The following is a 23,928-nucleotide window of genomic DNA, read 5'->3' on the forward strand; positions in this document are numbered from 1 at the left end:
GAACAGGTCTTATTTTACTCCAAGCGATTCTTGCATTTACATAATGTTTGCATCTAGGCTGGCTTTTTCTGATCAACCACACTGGAGTTGTCTTCTTATGGTTTATTCGGGTTCCGCAGTTGATTCAACTCCTATGGAAGTGGGAGAGTTTCAGCATTATAATCTGGAGCGGAAACACAGAGGGTGTGAGACTTGCACGATACTGTTTATGATAAATGGTTTGAGGTAAAGATCACTTTGGCTATCGTTGACGAGCACAGTGTCAGCAGTAATGGCAGCTACATGAGCTGCTCGTGGATACTTGTCGAACGTCCAAAGTCACCTGAGTCAACATTGAACTTAAGGAGTGTATAAAAGTCTTGTCACAACTGGCATGTCTACGGTTCATGTGCTGCAGTTCTATATTTTCCTTAAAACCCCCAATCTTTTCATTTCCAACAAACTTAATTTACCTTCTAACAAATTTTTCTAGGATTAGGATGAAATTACCGTCTCAAGTAAAATTCTCTGGCCTCTGTTATGCAAGGGTTGCATGGATTGTTCCGTATTAAACCTTTTTTCCAAGCAGCTGATAGCAAGGAACAGTTGTGAAGTCAAGGTTATTGATTGTACAGGGTTTAATAGCTAGAGCTAGTTTGCCTGGGCAAATTACTTCAAGCTGGTTTACCCTTTTAACTGTCCAATAGAGGTGATTTATTGCTTGAAATTGGAGCCGTAGAGACAACATAATTCTAGGAATGGAGTTATTGTTCATTGCTACGTTATAGTTCATAACGTCAAAAGATTGCATAGACCTGTTGGCCTCGTCTCCGTTAACATCATAACCTACAGTTGGTATGATTTTTAATATCATACAGTTGGTATGATTGGGTCTACGTTTAGCATTGTATGCTTATGTAATGTACTATTTGTCACTGTTTGGCTGTGGTGAAGCGTGATTCACACCAAGTGCACTACTGACGTTGAACCAACAAACCTTACGTGGAATTATAGATGGAATTATGGGTGGAATTTTAGGTGGAATTATGGGTGGAATTATAGGTGGAGTTATGGGTGGAATTATAGGTGGAATTATGGGTGGAATTTTAGGTGGAATTATTGGCACTATAGATGTGTCCCTGTTGTAGGATGTTAAGCACCTTCACCTTGTTTAACCAATGTTGCATCTTGAGCAGAATTGTCTTATGTCTTCTAAAACTCCCCCAGATATGCAAATAGTTGGAAGATAGAGAATGCTCTATGCAACTAGTTTGGCTACTATCACATAAATATTCCAGTATACTCTCTGCGCAATTAACACATCTAGCTGGGTGTATTAAATAACATATATATATGTATATATGTTATTGCAACTGCAATAACATGTATATATATATATGCAACTGCAGACAAAAGAACAACTGCCCTTTGGAAGGAAAATGCAGAGCCAAAAATGTGATATATCAAGCAACAGTAAGCAACAACACAAACAACCACGTAGCAACCTACATAGGACTTTGCTCAACCGAATTTAAAACTAGATACAGTAACCATAAAGCCTCGTTTAACCACAAAAACAAACAACACCACACAGAATTGAGCAAGCACATTTGGAAGTTGAAAGAAAGCAACTCAACATACAACATAACATGGAAAATACTAACTCAAGCACAACCATATACAAACAAAACAAAACGATGCAAATTATGTTTACTTGAAAAATACTTCATAATATGCAAACCACACTTAGGCACATTAAATAAAAGAAATGAATTGACTTCTAATTGCAGACATGCTAGGAGTTATCTTCTCGGTTACACTTAGCACTGAATTACATGATTACCACAGCGAGCCCATTTCTGATATTTTGGCACATTCGGTAAAGCTTTTCATTTTAGTACAATCGCGTCTGATGAGTGCTCCGCACGAAACAAATTTGTAACGCAAATACTAAAAGTTTACTTTTTCGCAATAATTTTTCAAATATATATATATATACCACAATATTAAATAATCTGTGAATATGTTGAGTATATGTCTGGCTAACTCAGTTGGCATGTGTGAATATGTATAGTATGTATCTGACTGACTCAGTTGACATGTGTGATTATGTATAGTATATATCTGACTGTATCAGTCGACATTAGCAAGTATATATAGTATATATCTGACTGGCTCAGTTGACATGAATATCTAGGGTATATATTGTATCCAATTTGTTGTTAATGTTTGTTTAGGCACTGGTAGTACCAGCATTTCAAACGCAGCAGTATCGACCTCAACTGCCTTTTACCAAAGAACAACTGAAAAAATATGTGGATACTGGCCAGGTGCAGATATTCAGGTAAGTGCGTCGATGCAAGACAAATACAGATATCTAGGTAAGTATGTCTATGGAATACAGGTGTAGATGTTCAGGTAAGTACGTCTATGCAATACAGGTGTAGATATTCAGGTAAATGCGTCTATGCAAGACAGGTGTAGATATTCAGGTAAATACGTCTATGCAAGACAGGTGTAGATATTCAGGCTAAGGCAAGCAGGACTGATAGATTTTTTAACAAGCACCTAGCAACATGGAAAGGTACTAAACAAATAGAGTAGCCGAAGGTGTTCACAATCTATAGATAGATAAAGGCATAGACCTATTAACTATGCTTAATATATAGTTAATATAGTATAGTCAATAGGTCTATAGATAAAGGTAACATGAATGTAAGTTTGTAGAGATAGATCCAAGCTAGCCACTGTTATTTATGTTGAAGCCTAGGTGTATGGTACAACCATTCCAAATAGTTCCATCAGGACACCACGATATTATTAGAATTGGCTTGCGCTGTGGGCAATATCAGGTTCAGACCCGTAGCTATTTGCGGTTTTCAACGAATCAAGTTGGAAGAAGGTGGATAGTATAACTGACAAGACACAGTTTTTCTCTCTGGGCATTTTTGGCTGTACCGAGGCATTTATACTCTCTGTACTCTCTATAGTGGTTGTCTGACTCATACTTGTTTATTTATTGATTTAAAAGGAGAGCTAGAACTTTAGAAGGTAACCACTAACTGCCTACAGCCGAACTGCTTCCACCATGTTTAGTTTGGCTAGGTTCAACTCGTTGTGGTTGAATGCGTCACACACCTTATTTCTCTATGAACGACTCATTCAATTCTCATACATGATACACTAATAGGAGTAGCTAGAGCATAACACAGGAAACCGCTAGAGTGCAGCAGCGTCAGCAAACTCTGACCGCTGTTCTTGAGATTCCTGCACCCCTGTTGTGTTTGCTGTATGGTGACTTGTTTATGTTGCCCTTTGTTTTTCAAGTCTTATCTGAGGAATATTATGTGTGAGATATTATTCTTGTTCTAATGTTGCTTGTCTAAGGCTGATTTGGTGCGTTTAATATTGTTATGTTACGATGCAGGCATGATGTGTGGCCAGAGGGACACGCTCCAACCAACTATAGTCGTTGGTTTAATTCTAGTCAACCATACCCTGTCAGCTGGCAGCCCAATTATGAACCATACATCGTGGTCAGCAGAGAGCGTGTGCCTAAGTATGATGAGAGGTTCTTCGGCTTTGGCTGGAACAAGGTTTCTCACATAATGGAAGTGGATGCACAGGGGTCAGTATCATGCTGTCCCCTATCATGCTGTCCCTTTCCTGTTCATGTATTTGCATGCTTCACCGCTATGGCATGATATTCGAAGTAGGCTTTTTCTGGTTAACACGTCGCGTAGATCTGTTTAAACAGAGTCTTGGCTTTCAAATGAGCCTATATTCAATACACAAAGAATAATAGAACTATGAAAAACAGGGTGTCAAAAGTATGTCCTGCAAAAAATACACTTGGTTCAGGTTCTCAAAATGTGATATCACAGTTGTTATTTAGCCTTAGGTAGTCGATCTCTTTCGCTGCCATTGAGGCTGCGCTTTTTTGTGACAATAGGTGCTGTTAAAACCAGAGAGCGCTAATAATAAACTAGGATTCTAGATAATCAACAATGCCCGGGATCGTGCTAACGCCCGACCAACACAAACACATGTTCAAACACAAACTCAAAATAGGCGGTAAGAGCACACAACACCGCATAAGAAAATTGTGACGTCACAATTTCTGAGCCTATGCCAGTAAACATTTCTGCGGTAGAGCTCTGGGGAAATCCTATAAACACCAACCAATGTCTGTCTCACCATGGCAAACAATAGCTCATTCGAAAGCCAAGACTCTGATGTATTGAAATATATAATAAAAAAATTATGTAATTTATGTGCTTTATAACTTCTTGGATATTCATTTTTTTAAATCAAATATTAAAGAACGTGAGGCTAGTTTATACTAATTATATATCGATTCATTGAAAGGCTTGAGTTCTGTTTTAGGTTCAAGATGGTAGTGTTACCACATGCCTTCATCATACACACCCCACACGCTCCTAGTCTAGACATCTCTCAGTACAGATCTAGTCCTGTATACAGAAAGTGAGTTAATCAACAATCTATTTAGTTTATCACCTCAGCAACCTTGTCTTTTGTTATTTATAGTTTTGGTATTGTCTGTATGCTCTACTATAAATGTTTACACACCTTCTTTCTGTTATTTATGCCCTTTTTCTAGTTTTCTTTTTATGTTCTTTCAATTATAATATTGCTTTTAGTTTGTCAGTTCTGTCTTTCTTGACATTCATAGCTTTTTCACCTCCAATCTGGTGAACTTCCCAACATCAGAAGCAATTCCTTTTTTCAAATATGACTAACGCTGTGTTAACTAAGTGTTAAATATAACTAAGGATGTTAACGCTGTGTTAAATATAACTAAGGGCGTTAACGCTGTGAGGCTTGTTCTTATACATACATTAATAATTGTCTCTCGACTGTGACAACACTTAGAATAGCACAATTCCTTTTGATTTGAAAAAGAAATCAAATAGAATAAATAGTATTTTTCACGCTTTCTCAACAAAGAGATGTTTTAAGTGAAGAAACAATGATTGTGGTAGACCGCGTATGTGTATATTTGTTATTAATGTGTAGAACTAGCAAGTGTGCCTGTTACACACCAAACTACCAGTACTAGCGAATGTGCCTGTTACACACCAAACTGCCGGTACTAGCGAGTGTGCCTGTTACACACCAAACTGCCGGTACTAGCGAGTGTGCCTGCTACACACCAAACTGCCAGTACTAGCAAGTGTGCCTGTCACACACCAAACTGCCGGTACTAGCGACTGTGCCTGTCACACACCAAACTGCCGGATGCCAAAAGTTCTACATGTAGATTATAGCCACAGTCCTTTAGCATCTCCACTTCTTATCTGCAGGTGCCTAAAGACTCTGAAGAAAGAGTTCCAGAAAGATCTCTCAAGGAGTTATGGCATTCGAGCCCTCAAGTATCTCTCCAACGATTAAGAAAGAAACGAAGATGTAATGGCCTTCTTTCCATTTCGTCACTCTATAAGACAACTAGGCTATAACCAATAACCTGTATTAACGAACTGTGTTGCATCAAGCCAAGCCTATTTGTGTATATGTATATTTATGCTCTCCGCAGTGCCTTCTCTCACATAATTAAACTTTCCAGCCAGATGGCTGCAATCAATGAATATTTTTCTACGCGGAACCACTTAAACAGATTTGAAGCATTTTTGGTTGGGCTGTTTGAAGTTCATAAAATGTGAAATTTTATAGTAAACTATAATATTGGTTGAATTTTTGTTTCTGTTCTCATGTTTAAGTATCAGTTTTTTTAAAACCACGTTTTGCTTCGGCAAATTTTGATTTTGTTCTGCCTGTTTAAGCTCACTCAACTTGTAAGAGTTGTGGTTCAAGACACGGCCAAGGAGCTTATTTTTTTCAATCATAACTCATATTGTTCATAAGCAATTGTAAGGAAGAGTCTGAAAGATTATTGTAAATATTGAATTTTTTTTAAGTAATTCTACCTAATACAGTGACAGCATTCAATGATTTTCATGTTTACACATTTCTCTGATCCAATTTTGGCCTTATAAGAAACTATAAGAGTTTTGCTGCTTTTTTAAATATCACATGTTTTGTAGTCATTTCTTTGTAATTATATGTCTAGATGCATATCACATTCTGTGATCACGCTTAGTTCATTTGGCAGCACCTAATCTCTGATTCTTAGTCATGATGTTATATGATTTCACTGGTGCTGTATTTTACACTTCCATGTCAATTCTCACAGCTCGATGTCTCGGCTGTTATCTACCTTATTGCTAAGTTTTGTCTGCTCTTAACTTTTACTCCTTTGTAGAATGCAAGCATGAAGCCATTCACACTGCCAGTATTCATGTACTCAAATGGAATGATAAGGAGTTAATTTTATAATAAAGCTATTTCCACCACGAATCAATAGACCTATTTTCTCTACCAATCATTAGAACTATTTTCACTACCAATCAAGAGAGTTATTTCCTCTACAAATCAATTTTACATATTTGCCTCGCTGTTGGACATCTGTGCCATTGATTTGTAGTTTAGCCTCACTGTGGATCCTTTGAGGCAGCATACCACAAACAAATGTGTCAAATAGAATGAGCAGTTGTCCTATCAGCAAGAGCATAAACAAATGGGTCCAATAGGATGAGCAGTTGTCTTATCAGCAAGGGCACAAACAGTGATCAGCCATGAAGTGATCAGAACTAGATTACTGAGCGATAGGCTATTCATAAAGTAATGAATTCATAGTGATGAGCAAGAGTGGTGACCAACCACTAGATCAATGTTTCTCATAATGCTGTAGACAAAAATACGGTTATTGATAAAACCAAGAACAATAGAGAGAGCAGTTAGACAGAAATGTGTGATAGAGTAATCAACACTACAGTGATGAGCAAGAGTTAGTAGCAATAGAGTGATAAACACTGGAGACATGAGCAGTACAGTCCTAAACAGTCAGCTAAAAAAGCTAGCGCAGTGATGAGCAATAGAGCCGCAGAGCAATAAAAGGTGGTAAATACACAGTAACGCTATCAGCTCCTTTCGTAACAAGCGAGGACAAAATATGCTCATACGCAATACTCATAGGCTTAATTCGAAAACCTCAAAACCATCAGACATCAAGACCACCATTCCTCAAGAGCACCAGACCTCAAGACCACCAGACCTCAAGACTACCCGACCTCAACATCACCAGACCTCAAGATAACTAGACCCCAAGACCACCAAACCTAAAGGCCGCCAGAACTCAAGACCACTAGACCTCAATACCACCAGACCTCAAGACCACCAGACCTCAAGACCACCAAACCTCAAAATAACCAGACCTCAAGACCACCGAATTTCAAGATCACCAGACCTCAACATCACCAGACCCCAAGACCACCAGACCTCAAGACCACCAGACCTCAAGAGCACTAGACCTCAAGACCACCCGACCACAAGATAACCAGATCTCAACATCACCAGACCTCAAGATAACCAGACCTCAAGACCACCAGACCTCAAAACCACCATACCGCAAGACCACCAGACCTCAAGACCACCAGACCTCAACATCACCAGACCTCAAGATAACCAGACCTCAAGACCATCGGACCTCAAAACCACCAGACCACAAGATTGCCAGTCCTCAAGATCACCAGACCTCAAGACCCATCAGACCTCAAAACCACCTGACCTCAAGACCACCAGACCTCAAGACCACCAGACCTCAAGATAACCAGACCTCAAGACCACCAGACCTCAAAACCACCAGACCTCAAGACCACCAGACCTCAGGACCACCAGACCTCAAGATCACCATACCTCAAGACCATCAGACCTCAAAACCACCAGACCTCAAGACCACTAGACCTCAAGACCACCAGACCTCAAGACCACCAGACTTCAAGACCACCAAACCTCAGAACCACCAGACCTCAAGATCACTAGACCTCAACATCACCAGACATAAAGATAACCAGACCACCAGACCTCAACATCACCAGACCTGAAGATAACCAGACCACCAGACCTCAAAACCACCATACCTCAAGACCACCAGACCTCAAGACCACCAGACCTCAACATCACCAGACCTCAAGATAACCAGACCTCAACATCTTCAGACCTCGAGACAACCAAACCTCAAAATCACCAGACCTTAAGACCAACAGCCAAAATAACTTCAGGTACGACAATAACCTGACAGTTTTGAAATGTCAACAATTTTTACCACGAGTTGAAATAGAATATATCCTGGTAGACAATGGTAAGCTGAGTGATCAGTTGAAATAGAATATATCCTGGTAGACAATGGTAAGCTGAGTGATCAGTTGAAATAGAATATATCCTGGTAGACAATGGTAAGCTGAGTGATCAGTTGAAAAAGTGAAGAAGTTCTTATAGAAACTTCCATTCAGCAAAATAGAATGGAAATCATGACAGAGTTGGTAGAGTTTCAAAAGTTGTAGGATATTTTAACTTTTGCTTTAAGAAATGCCGAAGAAAGTCTATATCGGTAGTCCTTCTGCCAATAGTCTCTGTCAAACCGGAAATACAAACTCTCTGCCTGTAAACTGTCAGACGATATTCTCTTTTTTCGTCTCACATAGTTAACTTTTATAATTTCTTAGTTCTAGTATAGAAATCTTGCCAGGTAATTCAGGCAGGAAAGAACAGTCTATGAACCATTAAAGAGCCAGTGCATTAACAACTGGAGGAAATGGTATGTAGGTAGGCAAGCTGTTTCTGTGCTCCCAGAGAGGGTGATGACTCTGCTATATACTGTTCTCATCGCGTGGCAGCATGCCTCATATATACGACTCATACAATAATTGTAGGTATGTTGCTAAATGTATGCAAGGTATATAGAGGTTGATATACGTATGTACAGTATGTAGGAGTTGATATATTTATGTATGGTATGTAGGAGTTGATATACATATAGCCATGTATATAGGCTATAATGTATATAATGTATATATACATGATAGCCTTATTTCTCCTAATGTTTTGCCAATTTGGAATTGTCTCCCACATTATCCAATATGACACTATGAACTGTCATTACAAATGTCACCAATCACCAATCAAAGTTCAGGGATAAAGGATGAAGCAACTTTCTCAAGTCGCAAATAAATATGATTAGGTTGGATTGATGAGCCCCTTACGACGTTGTTCTTCTTTCCAACTCCTGGATCAAGTGTACTATTTTGTTATCAGCCTATAAATAAGAAAAATCTAAAACTATTATATTACTATTACATGTAAACCAGAAAATATTTTTATAAGTTATCCATTGTCACCTTATTCAAGTTATTCTTTCTTACTACTGTTTGGTTTTTTAAACTATGCCTTTGTTTCTTGCTCATTTTTGTAGCTACATAAATGTCAAAACGGATTTTACAAGGAAGTTTAGTTATGCAGCCAAAAATTCAGAACAGATAAAAAGTTAATTTTAAAGACTACTAATAACTTATTATTTGTTTTTATTTAGTTATATAAAAAATTTGGTAAGTTAATCACTTCTTGGTGTCTTACGATGCTGAAAATAAATGGTATGCTGCAAGAACTATAGCAGAACTCATTTAATTGATAAAGTGTTTACCAAAATATCTACAAAGATGCTGTGTCATTATTGTATATAGATGTTAGTTTCTGACTTATACAGTTAAATCATATATATCATTCTGCGTCATTGTTTTTATGAGATTTCACCAGTTGAAACAGGTTGAATTCTTCACCTGATAGTACACCGCATCGCGCACAGACTTCAAACTTATAATACTATTTCAATGAACAATCGTAAGTTTTAGGATAGTTTATAGGATAAGGTTGTTTCCTCCGGTAAGAGACTGTCATAAAAAAAAATTGAGTTCAACTAAGTTTTATATTTTTTAGTTACAAAACATTGAGAGCCTGGCAAGGAGAATAGCTTTGCAATCAATTTATGCTCCTAACCAGCTAAGGCAGTAAATACCACAGACTGATACCTGCTGACACGCGTTAATGACTCTTTGGTAGCGTGTCAACCTTTGTAATATAGAGCTGGCTCATAAAAAGTGTTCTTCCTTTAGAATACACAACACCAGCCTCATTGATCTGCTGTTCTAAACATTGAAACATAAACATAATCTCTCTCTAGCTTGAGTATAATGGCTCAGGATTGGACTGGATTTGACATTTGAACTTACGCACTCTTCCGGATCATGATAGAGTCGATCATAATTTCATCCAACATAATTATAATCCTCAGCTGAACCCTCGGGATAATTAATATTTGTAATGGTTGCAATTTAGCTTTTTATAACGACAATGGATATTTACTTACCGCAAGGTGATCTAGCACAGCTCCAATAGATTGCGTAATAATCGTTGATTGAAATCATAACCGTGAAAGACTACTGGCGTCTTTAGACCGCTACTCTGCATACCATTTTGAGTTTTTAACGATTAGGATTAGCGAGAGATCCTGCTTGAAGAAAAGTTGAGCGTTTGCCAAGTTTATCTGGCCAAGAAAGATTACGGTATCAATTAATCAAGTGAGATGAGGAAGAAATACACACTATGGTATCATATAACCCATCGCCTTCGTATTTATGTCTACACAAACTCAGCTGAATTCTCTGAGTTTGTTTTAAGCTAAGACAGAAGTTTGAGATGAGCAGCTGTTAGCGGCGAGTCAATTCATTTCCATTCATCCCTTGTCTGGCATATCAAGGATTCGCTTTGAAGTCCCAAATCTTTTATAACATATGCGTTCTTTTGCATTAAATTGTCTGCTGCAGTTGCGTTTCTTACTGATGAAAACCTAGAGTTTAAAATTTATTCCAATTTATGCTAGTATGTAATCTATAAAATCTATTTAAGATATTTTACCATTACATTAGCCAATCAGACTAGGCTAAACTACAAACTTTTGCAATAGGAGGTAAAACTGGCTGATAGTTTGTGATAAACAAGTTTTTACCATTTCTTATCTCAGAATTCGTGTAACGTTTGAGACTGAAAACAGCTCAACATGACAACCAAAACAGGTACAGTTTTTGCCAGTCATTTAAGCACCTGCCAGATCACTCACTCTTAAATAGACGTATGTATCAACAACATTTTGGATTTCTTTTGAATAGATGATTGATCTCATTCACCAAAAATGTAATTTGAGTTCAGACCTTTAAATCAGCAGATTGGAAGGTCTGGTCTCAAATTATTTGAGTTCAGATCTAAAGATTTGAAAGTGATTTGATCAAATCTCCCTCTTCAAACAGATTTGATTTCAGATTTGATAAGAATCTTAGAACTTATAAGATCTAATCCTTCAAATTCTTTAAAAGTCAGATTTTCAAATCTGCTCTTTCCAAACAGATTTGAAGATCTGACTTTTAAACAATTGGAAGAATTAGATCTTAAATGATTTTAAAGATTCTTATAGGGCTTGAAACTATTCTTGTAAAAAAATTTTTAATAACCACCCCACAAGTTCTGAATTCAGGTTGTTCAAATAGTTATTTAAAAATTCCGACAAACTGCTTTAGTTAGTACAGGCAGCATTGACTCCAAAAGGCATAGAGGAGGTGTAGAGGAGGCAGAGAAGAGGTGTAGAGGGGGCAGAGAGGAGGTGTAGAGGGGGCAGGGAGGAGAGGCAGGGGGGCAAACAAGAGGTGTAGAGAGGGCAGGGAGGAGGGGCAGGGCGGCAGAGAGGAGGTGTAGAAGAGGCAGAGGAGGTGTTGAAGAGGCAGAAAGGAGGTGTAGAGGAGGCAGAAAAGAGGTATAGAGAAGGCAGAAAGGAGGTGTAGAGGAGGCAAAAAGGAGGTGTAGAGGAGGCAGAAAGGAGGTGTAGAGGAGGCAGAAAAAAGGTATAGAGGAGGCAGAAAGGAGGTATAGAGGAGGCAGAAAGGAGGTGTAGAGAAGGCAGAAAGGAGGTGCAGAGGAGGCAGAAAAAAGGTATAGAGGAGGCAGAAAGGAGGTATAGAGGAGGCAGAAAGGAGGTATAGAGAAGGCAGAAAGGAGGTGTAGAGGAGGCAGAAAGGAGGTGTAGAGGAGGCAGAAAAAAGGTATAGAGGAGGCAGAAAGGAGGTATAGAGGAGGCAGAAAGGAGGTGTAGAGAAGGCAGAGAGGGGAGAGAGAGGAGGTGTAGAGAAGGCAGAAAGGAGGTGTAGAGGGGAAAAAAGGAGGTATAGAGGAGGCAGAGAGGGGGTGTAGAGGAGGCAGAAACGACATGTAGAGGAGGCAGAAACAACGTGTAGAGGAGGCAGAGAGAGGGTGTAGAGGAGGCAGAAAGGAGGTGTAGAGGAGGCAGAAAGGAGGTAGAGAGGAGGTATAGAGCAAGCAGGGAGGAGGTGTAGAACAGGCAGGGAGGAGGTGTAGAAGAGGAAGGGAGGAGGTGTAGAGGAGGCAGAAAAGAGGTATAGAGGAGGCAGAAAGGAGGTGTAGAAGAGGTCTTTCATAAGAATAGATTTGTTCAGATGAAGCTGCTAGGTAGAATCTAATTTAATTCTAATTTGTTTATTCCTTAGCTTACAATATACCAGTATATATATACATTTATGTATAATATATATACATGTATATATATAATATATATATATATATATATTAACTAAAAGCAAGTGCAAAAGCATATAAATATACAAATATATATATATATATAAATAAATATATATATATATATATAAATATATATATATATATATAATAGTATATATATACATACATATATACCACACGTATATATATACCGGTATATTATATTATAGATATATATAGATATATATATATATATATATATCTATATATATATCTATAATATATATCAATGATTTTGTGAGAAAATGTAGAAGCCATTCCTACTCAAGATACTACAATTGTCCGTGTGAAAAGTATTGACCTTGACCGCGGATTTAGCAATTGAACCTTACGAAAAGCCGGAAATAGAAGTTCACAAAAATGGAAAAAGGCATCGTGTTTTATAGAGTTGATAGAATTCATAGTATCAAATAATACGTCATTTAGCGTGTGCGCACGCTATACCATATATGATAATGTTTTTGATCAATATGCCTTGCGTAGCTCAGTGGTAGAGCTCGTGATTAAAAAACTTGCGGACGCAGTCTCCGTGAGTTCAAAGTCTTCAAATCATGAAATTTTAAGTCTAAGACTTTAATAGCTATAGCTGGAACACCGAAGGACAGATGACAGAAAACAGATAATAAACATCAAGAAATATATAATTAGATATATGTTCAACTGGACAAACTATAGACATCTGTCTTTAAATATTGCATTATGAGATTGATATGTTCAACATTATGATAGAATACCTTGCAAATGCCAATCAGTAATAATTATTGTATTTGGTATTTGTTCATAATTAATGCAGCTATAAATATACTTTTATTCATTAGTCCATATTAATTATCATAAAAAAATGTTTTTTTGCCACTAAACTTACATGAACATGTAGCCAAAAAAAGTATTAACGTTTGGTGTAATAAAAGTATTAACGTTTGGTGTAATAAAAGTATTAACGTTTGGTGTAATAAAAGTATTAACGTTTGGTGTAATAAAAGTATTAACGTTTGGTGTAATAAAAGTATTAACGTTTGTTGTAATAAAAGTATTAACGTTTGGTGTAATAAAAGTATTAACGTTTGGTGTAATAAAAGTATTAACGTTTGGTGTAATAAAAGTATTAACGTTTGGTATAATAAAAGTATTAACGTTTGGTGTAATAAAAGTATTAACGTTTGGTGTAATAAAAGTATTAACGTTTGGTGTAATAAAAGTATTAACGTTTGGTATAATAAAAGTATTAACGTTTGGTGTAATAAAAGTATTAACGTTTGGTGTAATAAAAGTATTAACGTTTGGTGTAATAAAAGTATTAACGTTTGGTATAATAAAAGTATTAACGTTTGGTGTAATAAAAGTATTAACGTTGGGTGTAATAAAAGTATTAACGTTTGTTGTAATAAAAGTATTAACGTTTGGTGTAATAAAAGTATTAACGTTTGGTGTAATAAAACAAAATAAAACGAAACTACTAAGTTGAGGTATAAATATTATCTCTTTTGATAAAAGATTAAAAGAATCAGCAATATAATTGTTGAGTACATCTTTTGGTGAGTACAAAATGTAATCATCATACCGTGGATATCTGGTACTTGAGAATAGAGACATATCAGTGATATCTTAAAGAGTAAACCTTTCAGTATTTTGAATCCAACAGTATTAGTAAAATAAATTAATATATCAGAATAATAATAATAATTAACAGTCTTAATATCTGTTTAGAACAGTGGGAGAACATCCACTGTTTTAAACAAAGCCATAAATGGTACAAAACAAGGTGGTATCATTTGTAAATTACACACAAGTCATTATGCTGTCTTCTGTTGCTATTAAGTACATGTATCGTTTTAACTTTTATTCATTAGCTACATCAACGTCTCAGATGAAGTAAGTGCCTCAAGTCAAGTTAGATTTTATCTATTGAAGATTATTCACTTTCTATATTTATTGTCTTAAATCAATCATACTTCTAAAGGCATCTTCTTTTAATAGTTGTAATAAAACCAAAGTGTAGCAGTTTAATCTGTAATTATTTTATCAGCTCAACCGACTTAGCATTAATATCATGAGAAGTAAGTGATTGATTTTTATGACTTTTTATAGTCTGTAATATTTACTTCTACTTGATATCGCTGGCATCTAGCCGACTTAGAACATTAATATCTGTAAAATGAACAAAAGCTAGGAGATTTGAAATATGTGTTCTGTTATATGTTCTATATTTACTCAATAAAATAATCTTTCCTAACATCCCTGAGTATCATTAGGGATGCTATCATTTATTTTAGGAAATTGACTGACAGCCGAATGATCTCATTTCTCATTGGCCTTCATTTCTTACTAAGTTATTGTTACGACCTCTTCGAGAACTCTATCATAAGCTTCTAAATGTTTTAATAAAACTGTAATCATTACCAGCTCATCTAAGATAAGCGATGTGGCCTCAAAGCAGACACACGCACACACATACACATATACTGTGTGTTATTGAAATATAACTCGAGATTTTTAGCTATGAAGCTGAAAGGTGTGAGTTCAAATTCTGTACGATGCAGTCTTTTTTTTAACATCCAACTGTGAATTTAGACAGACGGTCAGACACGACTCTTATCATAGTAAAAACTAGATGAATGCTTGGTGTTGCTCGGGTAATAAACAAGTCTTCGCGCAGAAAACATAATTTATTTTTGTTTAGCATCACTTTTAAACTCCATGTCATGAGACAAGTGTTTTTCTGCAGTTCAAATAAATTAAGAGGAAAGGTACACAATGAGTACATAGAAGGGGGTATAAAAAAAGTTTACTGTTGCAGTAGAAGCTTTTGCAGTCAAAGTTTTGATGATACTGAAACATCTCGATACTGGTACAAACCTAAAAATGAGATAACGGACTTTATTTGTCTAATAATTGGTCTGACCAAACGGAAATTTGTCTGATCGAATGGAGAGTTGTCTGGTCGAACAGAGAGGCAATTTCTAATCTGAATAAAACAATTATTCACATAAAAAGCGTTAAGTTTTTACTGATTTGATTTACCGAAACCAGAAATATGAGTCAGTAAGGAGACATTTGAAGAAACATAAGTCTTCATAGACTTTGTAGAAACTCTCAAAGTCTATGAGTAGAGTTTAATTTCAGCCGACAGTTGCAACAATTCACAGAGCTTTTTGCTCCAATAAATATGATGGTTTTTGAGATTAAAAGCTAAATTTGTTAGTTAGTGCATTTTGGATTACATAGCGCATTGTGAAAAACTATACCCAATAACACGGCTAGCCCTCATCTAATACTTTAATACAACGCTTCAATAGGTTAGTTCAGAGGCCATTTTCAGAAAAGTTTTTTACGTTAAATGCCATACAATGAAGGACAACTGCACCTACATATTATGTCTTTTCTAGGTTCAAAGTCTTTCATAATTACTTAGAACATAAGAGAGAGCCTCACTATACATCTCTCTAGCCAAGTCTGTTCACAAACTGTGTGAACAGAGGCTAACACTGGGTGGCAACTACATTCAAGGTGGCTAACACTGGGTAGCAACTACATTCATATTGACTAATGGAGAACAGAGGCTAACATTGGGTGGCAACTACATTCACGGTGGCTAACGGAGAATGACCACTGATAATAATCATTATGGCTTTGAATGGAAGACAGAGAGTCTGCTCTTTAGGGCTGTCACTTTGGTTTTTTTGCCAAAACAAGTTTTATCAGCACTTCGATGTTGATGTCTTGCCATTCCGAGGTAGGATGGCGGATGCTTGCGCAACCTCATTGTACCCATTGTACGCGAGACGGAAGCATCTTGATAGGCATCTATGCAAGTTCAAACTTACTTGTACATGTATGTGGCCAGTTTACAACCATTGCTTTATAACCTAAACAATTATAAGGTTTACACGGTCTCTCTATGAAATAGAGATACGTGGAATATATTTTTACTGAGATTGAAAGTATTTGCCGCATGGTACAAGGTGCTTGGTACCTATTGCCTATTCCATAGTGCATAGTACACGGTACATAGTATGTGACACATGGTACATGGTACATAGTATATACGAAATTCTACATCTTGCCTAATGTATGCATACTATATAGAATATAGTACGCAGTACATAGGAAATACTGTGTGGTCCATATTCGACAATAATTAGTGCATTTAGCAATAGATTCAAATAAAAATCATCTAATATGAACTACATCATCTACACAACTGATAATAACTGTTAAAGATTAATAACGATTGACCAAAGAGCCAAAACAAACTAGAAGGGTAGGAGGTCATTGTAAAATCATGGTGTCTTTTTACTGTAAATCAATTTAGATGAAATTTTAAAACAAAGATGTGATCTTACTGAGAACTGCTTTCAACGAACGCTGCAGCCATCATTGCAAAACCATAGCAAAACACAATGTGATCTACAAACACAATGTGATCAATTTTATATAAAATTAACACCCATAACCTTAGACCTTAAGGCACCGAGTAAAGAGATCAAGCATATAAAATTGTTATTGTGTTATTGGCATGTTTGACTAAATTAAAACCTTCCTCCACAACGGACGAAAAAGTCATGCCAAGTTTGAGCCTGACAGTGACCTTGAATGATCAGCAGTATTTTTTGCTACAGGCTTTTATTAGTTACAGCATAAATCAGCGAACTTCTGCGGAAACGCTTTTACCAATAGATGATCTTTTTTTTGGCAAGCATTGAAAGTGTAAGTTTAATGAAACTCATTAGAGGAAGATCTGTCTGACCACCAGTAATGGACAATAAGATTTGAGGACCTGTAAATAAGCATTTGGAATGGAAGAGAATCAAAGCATCCTATTGAAGGCTAATAATATCTCTGCAGATTTAAACTATAAGCCTATAGTCATTAGGTGCTAGTAATATCTGTCGATCTAAACTATAAACCTATAGTCATTAGGTGCTAGTAATATCTCTGTCGATCTAAACTATATACCTAGAGTCATTAGGTGCTAGTAATATCTCTGTCGATCTAAACTATAAACCTGTAGTCATTAGGTGCTAGTAATATCTCTGCTGATCTAAACTATAAACCTATAGTCATTAGGTGCTAGTAATATCTCTGTCGATCTAAACTTTAAACCTATAGTCATTAGGTGCTAGTAATATATCTGTCGATCTACACTATAAACCTATGGTCATTAGGTGCTAGTAATATCTCTGTCGATCTAAACTATAAACCTATAGTCATTAGGTGCTAGTAATATCTCTGTCGATCTAAACTATAAACCTGTAGTCATTAGGTGCTAGTAATATCTCTGTTGATCTAAACTATAAACCTCTAGTCATTAGGTGCTAGTAATATCTCTGTTGATATAAACTATAAACCTATAGTCATTAGGTGCTAGTAATATCTCTGTCGATTTAAACTATAAACGTATAGTCATTAGGTGCTAGTAATATCTCTGCCAATTTAAACTATAAACCTGTAGTCATTATGTGCTAGTAATATCTCTGCTTATCTAAACTATAAACCTATAGTTATTAGGTGCTAGTAATATATCTGTCGATCTAAACTATAAACCTGTAGTCATTAGGTGCTAGTAATATCTCTGCTTATCTAAACTATAAACCTATAGTCATTAGGTGCTAGTAATATCTCTGTCGATCTAAACTATAAACCTCTAGTCATTAGGTGCTAGTAATATCTCTGTCGATCTAAACTATAAACCTGTAGTCATTAGGTGCTATTAATATCTCTGTCGATCTAAACTATAAACCTCTAGTCATTAGGTGCTAGTAATATCTCTGTCGATCTAAACTATAAACCTGTAGTCATTAGGTGCTATTAATATCTCTGTCGATCTAAACTATAAACCTGTAGTCATTAGGTGCTAGTAATATCTCTGTCGATCTAAACTATAAACCTGTAGTGATTAGGTGCTAGTAATATCTCTGCTGATCTAAACTATAAACCTCTAGTCATTAGGTGCTAGTAATATCTCTGTTGATATAAACTATAAACCTATAGTCATTAGGTGCTAGTAATATCTCTGTCGATCTAAACTATAAACCTATAATCATTAGGTGCTAGTAATATCTCTGTCGATTTAAACTATAAACCTGTAGTCATTAGGTGCTAGTAATATCTCTGCTGATCTAAACTATAAACTTATAGTCAATAGGTGCTAGTAATATATCTGTCGATCTAAACTTTAAAACTTTATTCTTTAGGTGCAAGTAACAAAGAAGGAAGAACGAAAAATAGATTTTTACAATAGATGGCGCTTGCGTTCAGCATATCTCACTCAGTTATAATAGCACTTGTGTTTAACATATCTCACTCAGTTATAATAGCACTTGTGTTTAGCATGACTCACTCAGTTATAATAGCGCTTGTGTTTAGCATGTCTCACTCAGTTATAATAGCACTTGTGTTTAGCATATCCTACTCAGTTATAATATCTCAAGTGTTTAGCATGTCTCGCTCAGTTATAACCGCACTTGTGTTTAGTATATCTCACTCAGTTATAACAGCACTTGTGTTTAGCATATCTCACTCAGTTATAACAGCACTTGTGTTTAGCATATCTCACTCAGTTATAACAGCACTTGTGTTTAGCATGTCTCACTCAGTTATAATAGCACTTGTGTTTAGCATATCCTACTCAGTTATAATATCTCAAGTGTTTAGCATGTCTCACTCAGTTATAACCGCACTTGTGTTTAGTATACCTCACTCAGTTATAACAGCACTTGTGTTTAGCATATCTCAATCAGTTATAATAGCACTTGTGTTTAGCATGTCTCCCTCAGTTATAATAGCACTTGTGTTTAGCATGACTCACTCAGTTATAATAGCGCTTGTGTTTAGCATGTCTCACTCAGTTATAATAGCACCTTTGTTTAGCATGTCTCACTCAGTTATAACAGCACTAGTGTTTAGCATATCTCACTCAGTTATAATAGCACTTGTGTTTAGCATATCTCACTCAGCTATAATAGCACTTGTGTTTAGCATATCTCACTCAGTTATAACAGCACTTGTGTTTAGCATATCTCAATCAGTTATAATAGCACTTGTGTTTAGCATGTCTCCCTCAGTTATAATAGCACTTGTGTTTAGCATATCCTACTCAGTTATAATAGCGCTTGTGTTTAGCATATCCACTCAGTTATAATAGCACTAGTGTTTAGCATATCTCCCTCAGTTATAATAGCACTTGTGTTTAGCATGTCTCACTCAGTTATAATAGCACTTGTGTTTAGCATATCTCACTCAGTTATAATAGCACTAGTGTTTAGCATGTCTCACTTAGTTATAACAGCACTTGTGTTTAGCATATCTCACTCAGTTATAACAGCACTTGTATTTAGCATATCTCACTCAGTTATAATAGCACTAGTGTTTAGCGTATCTCACTCAGTTATAACAGTACTTGTGTTTAGCATGTCTCACTCAGTTATAATAGCACTTGTGTTCAGCATATTTCACTCAGTTATAATAGCGCTTGTGTTTAGCATATCCACTCAGTTATAATAGCACTAGTGTTTAGCATATCCTACTAAGTTATAATAGCACTTGTGTTTAGCATATCTCACTCAGCTATAATAGCACTTGTGTTTAGCATATCTCACTCAGTTATAACAGCACTAGTGTTTAGCATGTCTCACTCAGTTATAATAGCACTTGTGTTCAGCATATTTCACTCAGTTATAATAGCGCTTGTGTTTAGCATATCCACTCAGTTATAATAGCACTAGTGTTTAGCATATCCTACTAAGTTATAATAGCACTTGTGTTTAGCATATCTCACTCAGCTATAATAGCACTTGTGTTTAGCATATCTCACTCAGTTTTAACAGCGCTTGTGTTTAGCATGTCTCACTCAATTATAATAGCACTTGTGTTTAGCATATCTCACTCAGTTATAATAGCACTTGTGTTTAGCATGTCTCACTCAGTTATAACAGCACTAGTGTTTAGCATATCTCACTCAGTTATAATAGCACTAGTGTTTAGCATATCTCACTCAGTTATAATAGCACTAGTGTTTAGCATGTCTCACTTAGTTATAACAGCACTTGTGTTTAGCATATCTCACTCAGTTATAACAGCACTTGTATTTAGCATATCTCACTCAGTTATAATAGCACTAGTGTTTAGCGTATCTCACTCAGTTATAACAGTACTTGTGTTTAGCATGTCTCACTCAGTTATAATAGCACTTGTGTTCAGCATATTTCACTCAGTTATAATAGCGCTTGTGTTTAGCATATCCACTCAGTTATAATAGCACTAGTGTTTAGCATATCCTACTAAGTTATAATAGCACTTGTGTTTAGCATATCTCACTCAGCTATAATAGCACTTGTGTTTAGCATATCTCACTCAGTTATAACAGCACTAGTGTTTAGCATGTCTCACTCAGTTATAATAGCACTTGTGTTCAGCATATTTCACTCAGTTATAATAGCGCTTGTGTTTAGCATATCCACTCAGTTATAATAGCACTAGTGTTTAGCATATCCTACTAAGTTATAATAGCACTTGTGTTTAGCATATCTCACTCAGCTATAATAGCACTTGTGTTTAGCATATCTCACTCAGTTATAACAGCACTAGTGTTTAGCATATCTCACTCAGTTATAATAGCACTTGTGTTTAGCATATCTCACTCAGTTATAATAGCACTTGTGTTTAGCATATCTCACTCAGTTATAATAACACATGTGTTTAGCATATCTCACTCAGTTATAACAGCACTTGTGTTTAGCATATCTCACTCAGTTATAATAGGGCTTGTGTTTAGCATATCTCACTCAGTTATAATAGGACTTGTGTTTAGCATATCTCACTCAGGTATAATAGCACTTGTGTTTAGCATATCCACTCAGTTATAATAGCACTAGTGTTTAGCATATCCTACTAAGTTATAATAGCACTTGTGTTTAGCATATCTCACTCAGCTATAATAGCACTTGTGTTTAGCATATCTCACTCAGTTATAACAGCACTAGTGTTTAGCATATCTCACTCAGTTATAATAGCACTTGTGTTTAGCATATCTCACTCAGTTATAATAGCACTTGTGTTTAGCATATCTCACTCAGTTATAATAACACATGTGTTTAGCATATCTCACTCAGTTATAACAGCACTTGTGTTTAGCATATCTCACTCAGTTATAATAGGGCTTGTGTTTAGCATATCTCACTCAGTTATAATAGGACTTGTGTTTAGCATATCTCACTCAGGTATAATAGCACTTGTGTTTAGCATATCTCACTCAGTTATAACAGTACTTGTGTTTAGTATACCTCACTCAGTTATAACAGCACTTGTGTTTAGCATGTCTCCCTCAGTTATAAGAGCACTTGTGTTTAGCATATCTCACTCAGTTATAATAACACTAGTGTTTAGCATATCTCACTCAGTTATAACAGCACTTGTGTTTTGCGTATCTCACTCAGTTATAACAGTACTTGTGTTCAGCATATCTCACTCAGTTATAATAGCGCTTGTGTTTAGCATATCCACTCAGTTATAATAGCACTAGTGTTTAGCATATCCTACTAAGTTATATTAGCACTTGTGTTTAGCATATCTCACTCAGTTATAATAGCACTAGTGTTTAGCATATCTCACTCAGTTATAATAGCACTTGTGTTTAGCATATCTCACTCAGTTATAATAGCACTTGTGTTTAGCATATCTCACTCAGTTATCATAGCACTTGTGTTTAGCATATCTCACTCAGTTATAATAGCACTTGTGTTTAGCATGTCTCACTCAGTTATAATAGCACTTGTGTTTAGCATATCTCACTCAGCTATAATAGCACTTGTGTTTAGCATATCTCACTCAGTTATAATAGCGCTTGTGTTTAGCATATCTTACTCAGTTATAATAGCAATTGTGTTTAGCATATCTCACTCAGTTATAATAGCACTTGTGTTTAGCATGTCTCACTCAGTTATAATAGCACTTGTGTTTAGCATATCTCACTCAGTTATAATAGCACTTGTGTTTAACATGTCTCACTCAGTTATAATAGCACTTGTGTTTAACATATCTCACTCAGTTATATTAGCACTTGTGTTTAGCATGTCTCACTCAGTTATAATAGCATTTGTGTTTAGCATGTCTCCCTCAGTTTTAACAGCGCTTGTCTTTAGCATGTCTCACTCAGTTTTAATAGCACTTGTGTTTAGCATATCTCACTCAGTTATAATAGCACTTGTGTTTAGCATATCTCACTCAGTTTTAATAGCACTTGTGTTTAGCATGTCTCACTCAGTTTTAACAGCACTTGTGTTTAGCATGTCTCCCTCAGTTTTAACAGCACTTGTGTTTAGCATATCTCACTCAGTTTTAATAGCACTTGTGTTTAGCATGTCTCACTCAGTTTTAACAGCACTTGTGTTTAGCATGTCTCCCTCAGTTTTAACAGCACTTGTGTTTAGCATGTCTCCTTCAGTTTTAACAGTGCTTGTGTTTAGCATGTCTCACTCAGTTATAATAGCACTAGTGTTTAGCAAATCTCACTCAGTTATAATAGCGCTTGTGTTCAGCATATCTCACTCAGTTATAATAGCACTTGTGTTTAGCATGTTTTCCTCAGTTTTAAGAGCACTTGTGTTTAGCATGTCTCACTCAGTTATAACAGTACTTGTGTTCAGCAAATCTTACTCAGTTATAATAGCACTTGTGTTTAGCATATCTCACTCAGTTATAACAGCACTAGTGTTTAGCATATCTCACTCAGTTATAATAGCACTTGTGTTTAGCATATCTCACTCAGTTATAATAGCACTTGTGTTTAGCATATCTCACTCAGTTATAATAGCACTTGTGTTTAGCATATCTCACTCAGTTATAATAACACATGTGTTTAGCATATCTCACTCAGTTATAACAGCACTTGTGTTTAGCATATCTCACTCAGTTATAATAGGGCTTGTGTTTAGCATATCTCACTCAGTTATAATAGGACTTGTGTTTAGCATATCTCACTCAGGTATAATAGCACTTGTGTTTAGCATATCTCACTCAGTTATAACAGTACTTGTGTTTAGTATACCTCACTCAGTTATAACAGCACTTGTGTTTAGCATGTCTCCCTCAGTTATAAGAGCACTTGTGTTTAGCATATCTCACTCAGTTATAATAACACTAGTGTTTAGCATATCTCACTCAGTTATAATAGCACTTGTGTTTAGCATATCTCACTCAGTTATAACAGCACTTGTGTTTTGCGTATCTCACTCAGTTATAACAGTACTTGTGTTCAGCATATCTCACTCAGTTATAATAGCACTTGTGTTTAGCATATCTCACTCAGTTATAATAGCACTTGTGTTTAGCATATCTCACTCAGTTATCATAGCACTTGTGTTTAGCATATCTCACTCAGTTATAATAGCACTTGTGTTTAGCATGTCTCACTCAGTT

At 36.1% G+C, this 23,928-nt stretch overlaps 3 protein-coding genes across 3 annotated transcripts in view; 2 read left to right on the forward strand and 1 right to left on the reverse strand.

Moving 5' to 3' along the window:
• LOC137397620 (xylosyl- and glucuronyltransferase LARGE2s-like) overlaps positions 1 to 6,348 on the forward strand; it is a 74,407-nt gene extending 68,059 nt beyond the window's left edge. The window contains exons 13-16 of the mRNA XM_068083913.1: positions 2,217 to 2,323; positions 3,407 to 3,607; positions 4,366 to 4,464; positions 5,304 to 6,348. Coding sequence (XP_067940014.1) covers positions 2,217 to 2,323; positions 3,407 to 3,607; positions 4,366 to 4,464; positions 5,304 to 5,391 — 495 coding nt within the window. The 3' untranslated portion in view covers positions 5,392 to 6,348. The remainder of the gene's footprint in view (positions 1 to 2,216; positions 2,324 to 3,406; positions 3,608 to 4,365; positions 4,465 to 5,303) is intronic.
• A 486-nt stretch (positions 6,349 to 6,834) lies between these two features.
• Positions 6,835 to 7,940, forward strand: LOC137397279 (RNA-binding protein 12B-like). The gene is made up of 2 exons (XM_068083568.1): positions 6,835 to 6,844; positions 7,270 to 7,940. The coding sequence occupies exons 1-2, from the start codon at positions 6,835 to 6,837 to the stop codon at positions 7,938 to 7,940; spliced, it is 681 nt and encodes a 226-aa protein (XP_067939669.1).
• A 3,522-nt stretch (positions 7,941 to 11,462) lies between these two features.
• LOC137397280 (uncharacterized) lies at positions 11,463 to 12,374 on the reverse strand. The gene has a single exon (XM_068083569.1). It carries the CDS (start codon positions 12,372 to 12,374, stop codon positions 11,463 to 11,465), a length of 912 nt encoding a protein of 303 aa, XP_067939670.1.
• Between the last annotated feature and the right edge of the window lie 11,554 nt (positions 12,375 to 23,928).

This window comes from Watersipora subatra, chromosome 5, assembly GCF_963576615.1.
Source record: "Watersipora subatra chromosome 5, tzWatSuba1.1, whole genome shotgun sequence".
Taxonomy (NCBI): domain Eukaryota; kingdom Metazoa; phylum Bryozoa; class Gymnolaemata; order Cheilostomatida; family Watersiporidae; genus Watersipora; species Watersipora subatra.

Coding starts and splice junctions, on each gene's coding strand:
- LOC137397280 (XM_068083569.1), bottom strand. CDS start 12,374: ATGAAAGACCTCTTCTACACCTCCTTTCTGCCTCCTCTATACCTCTTT.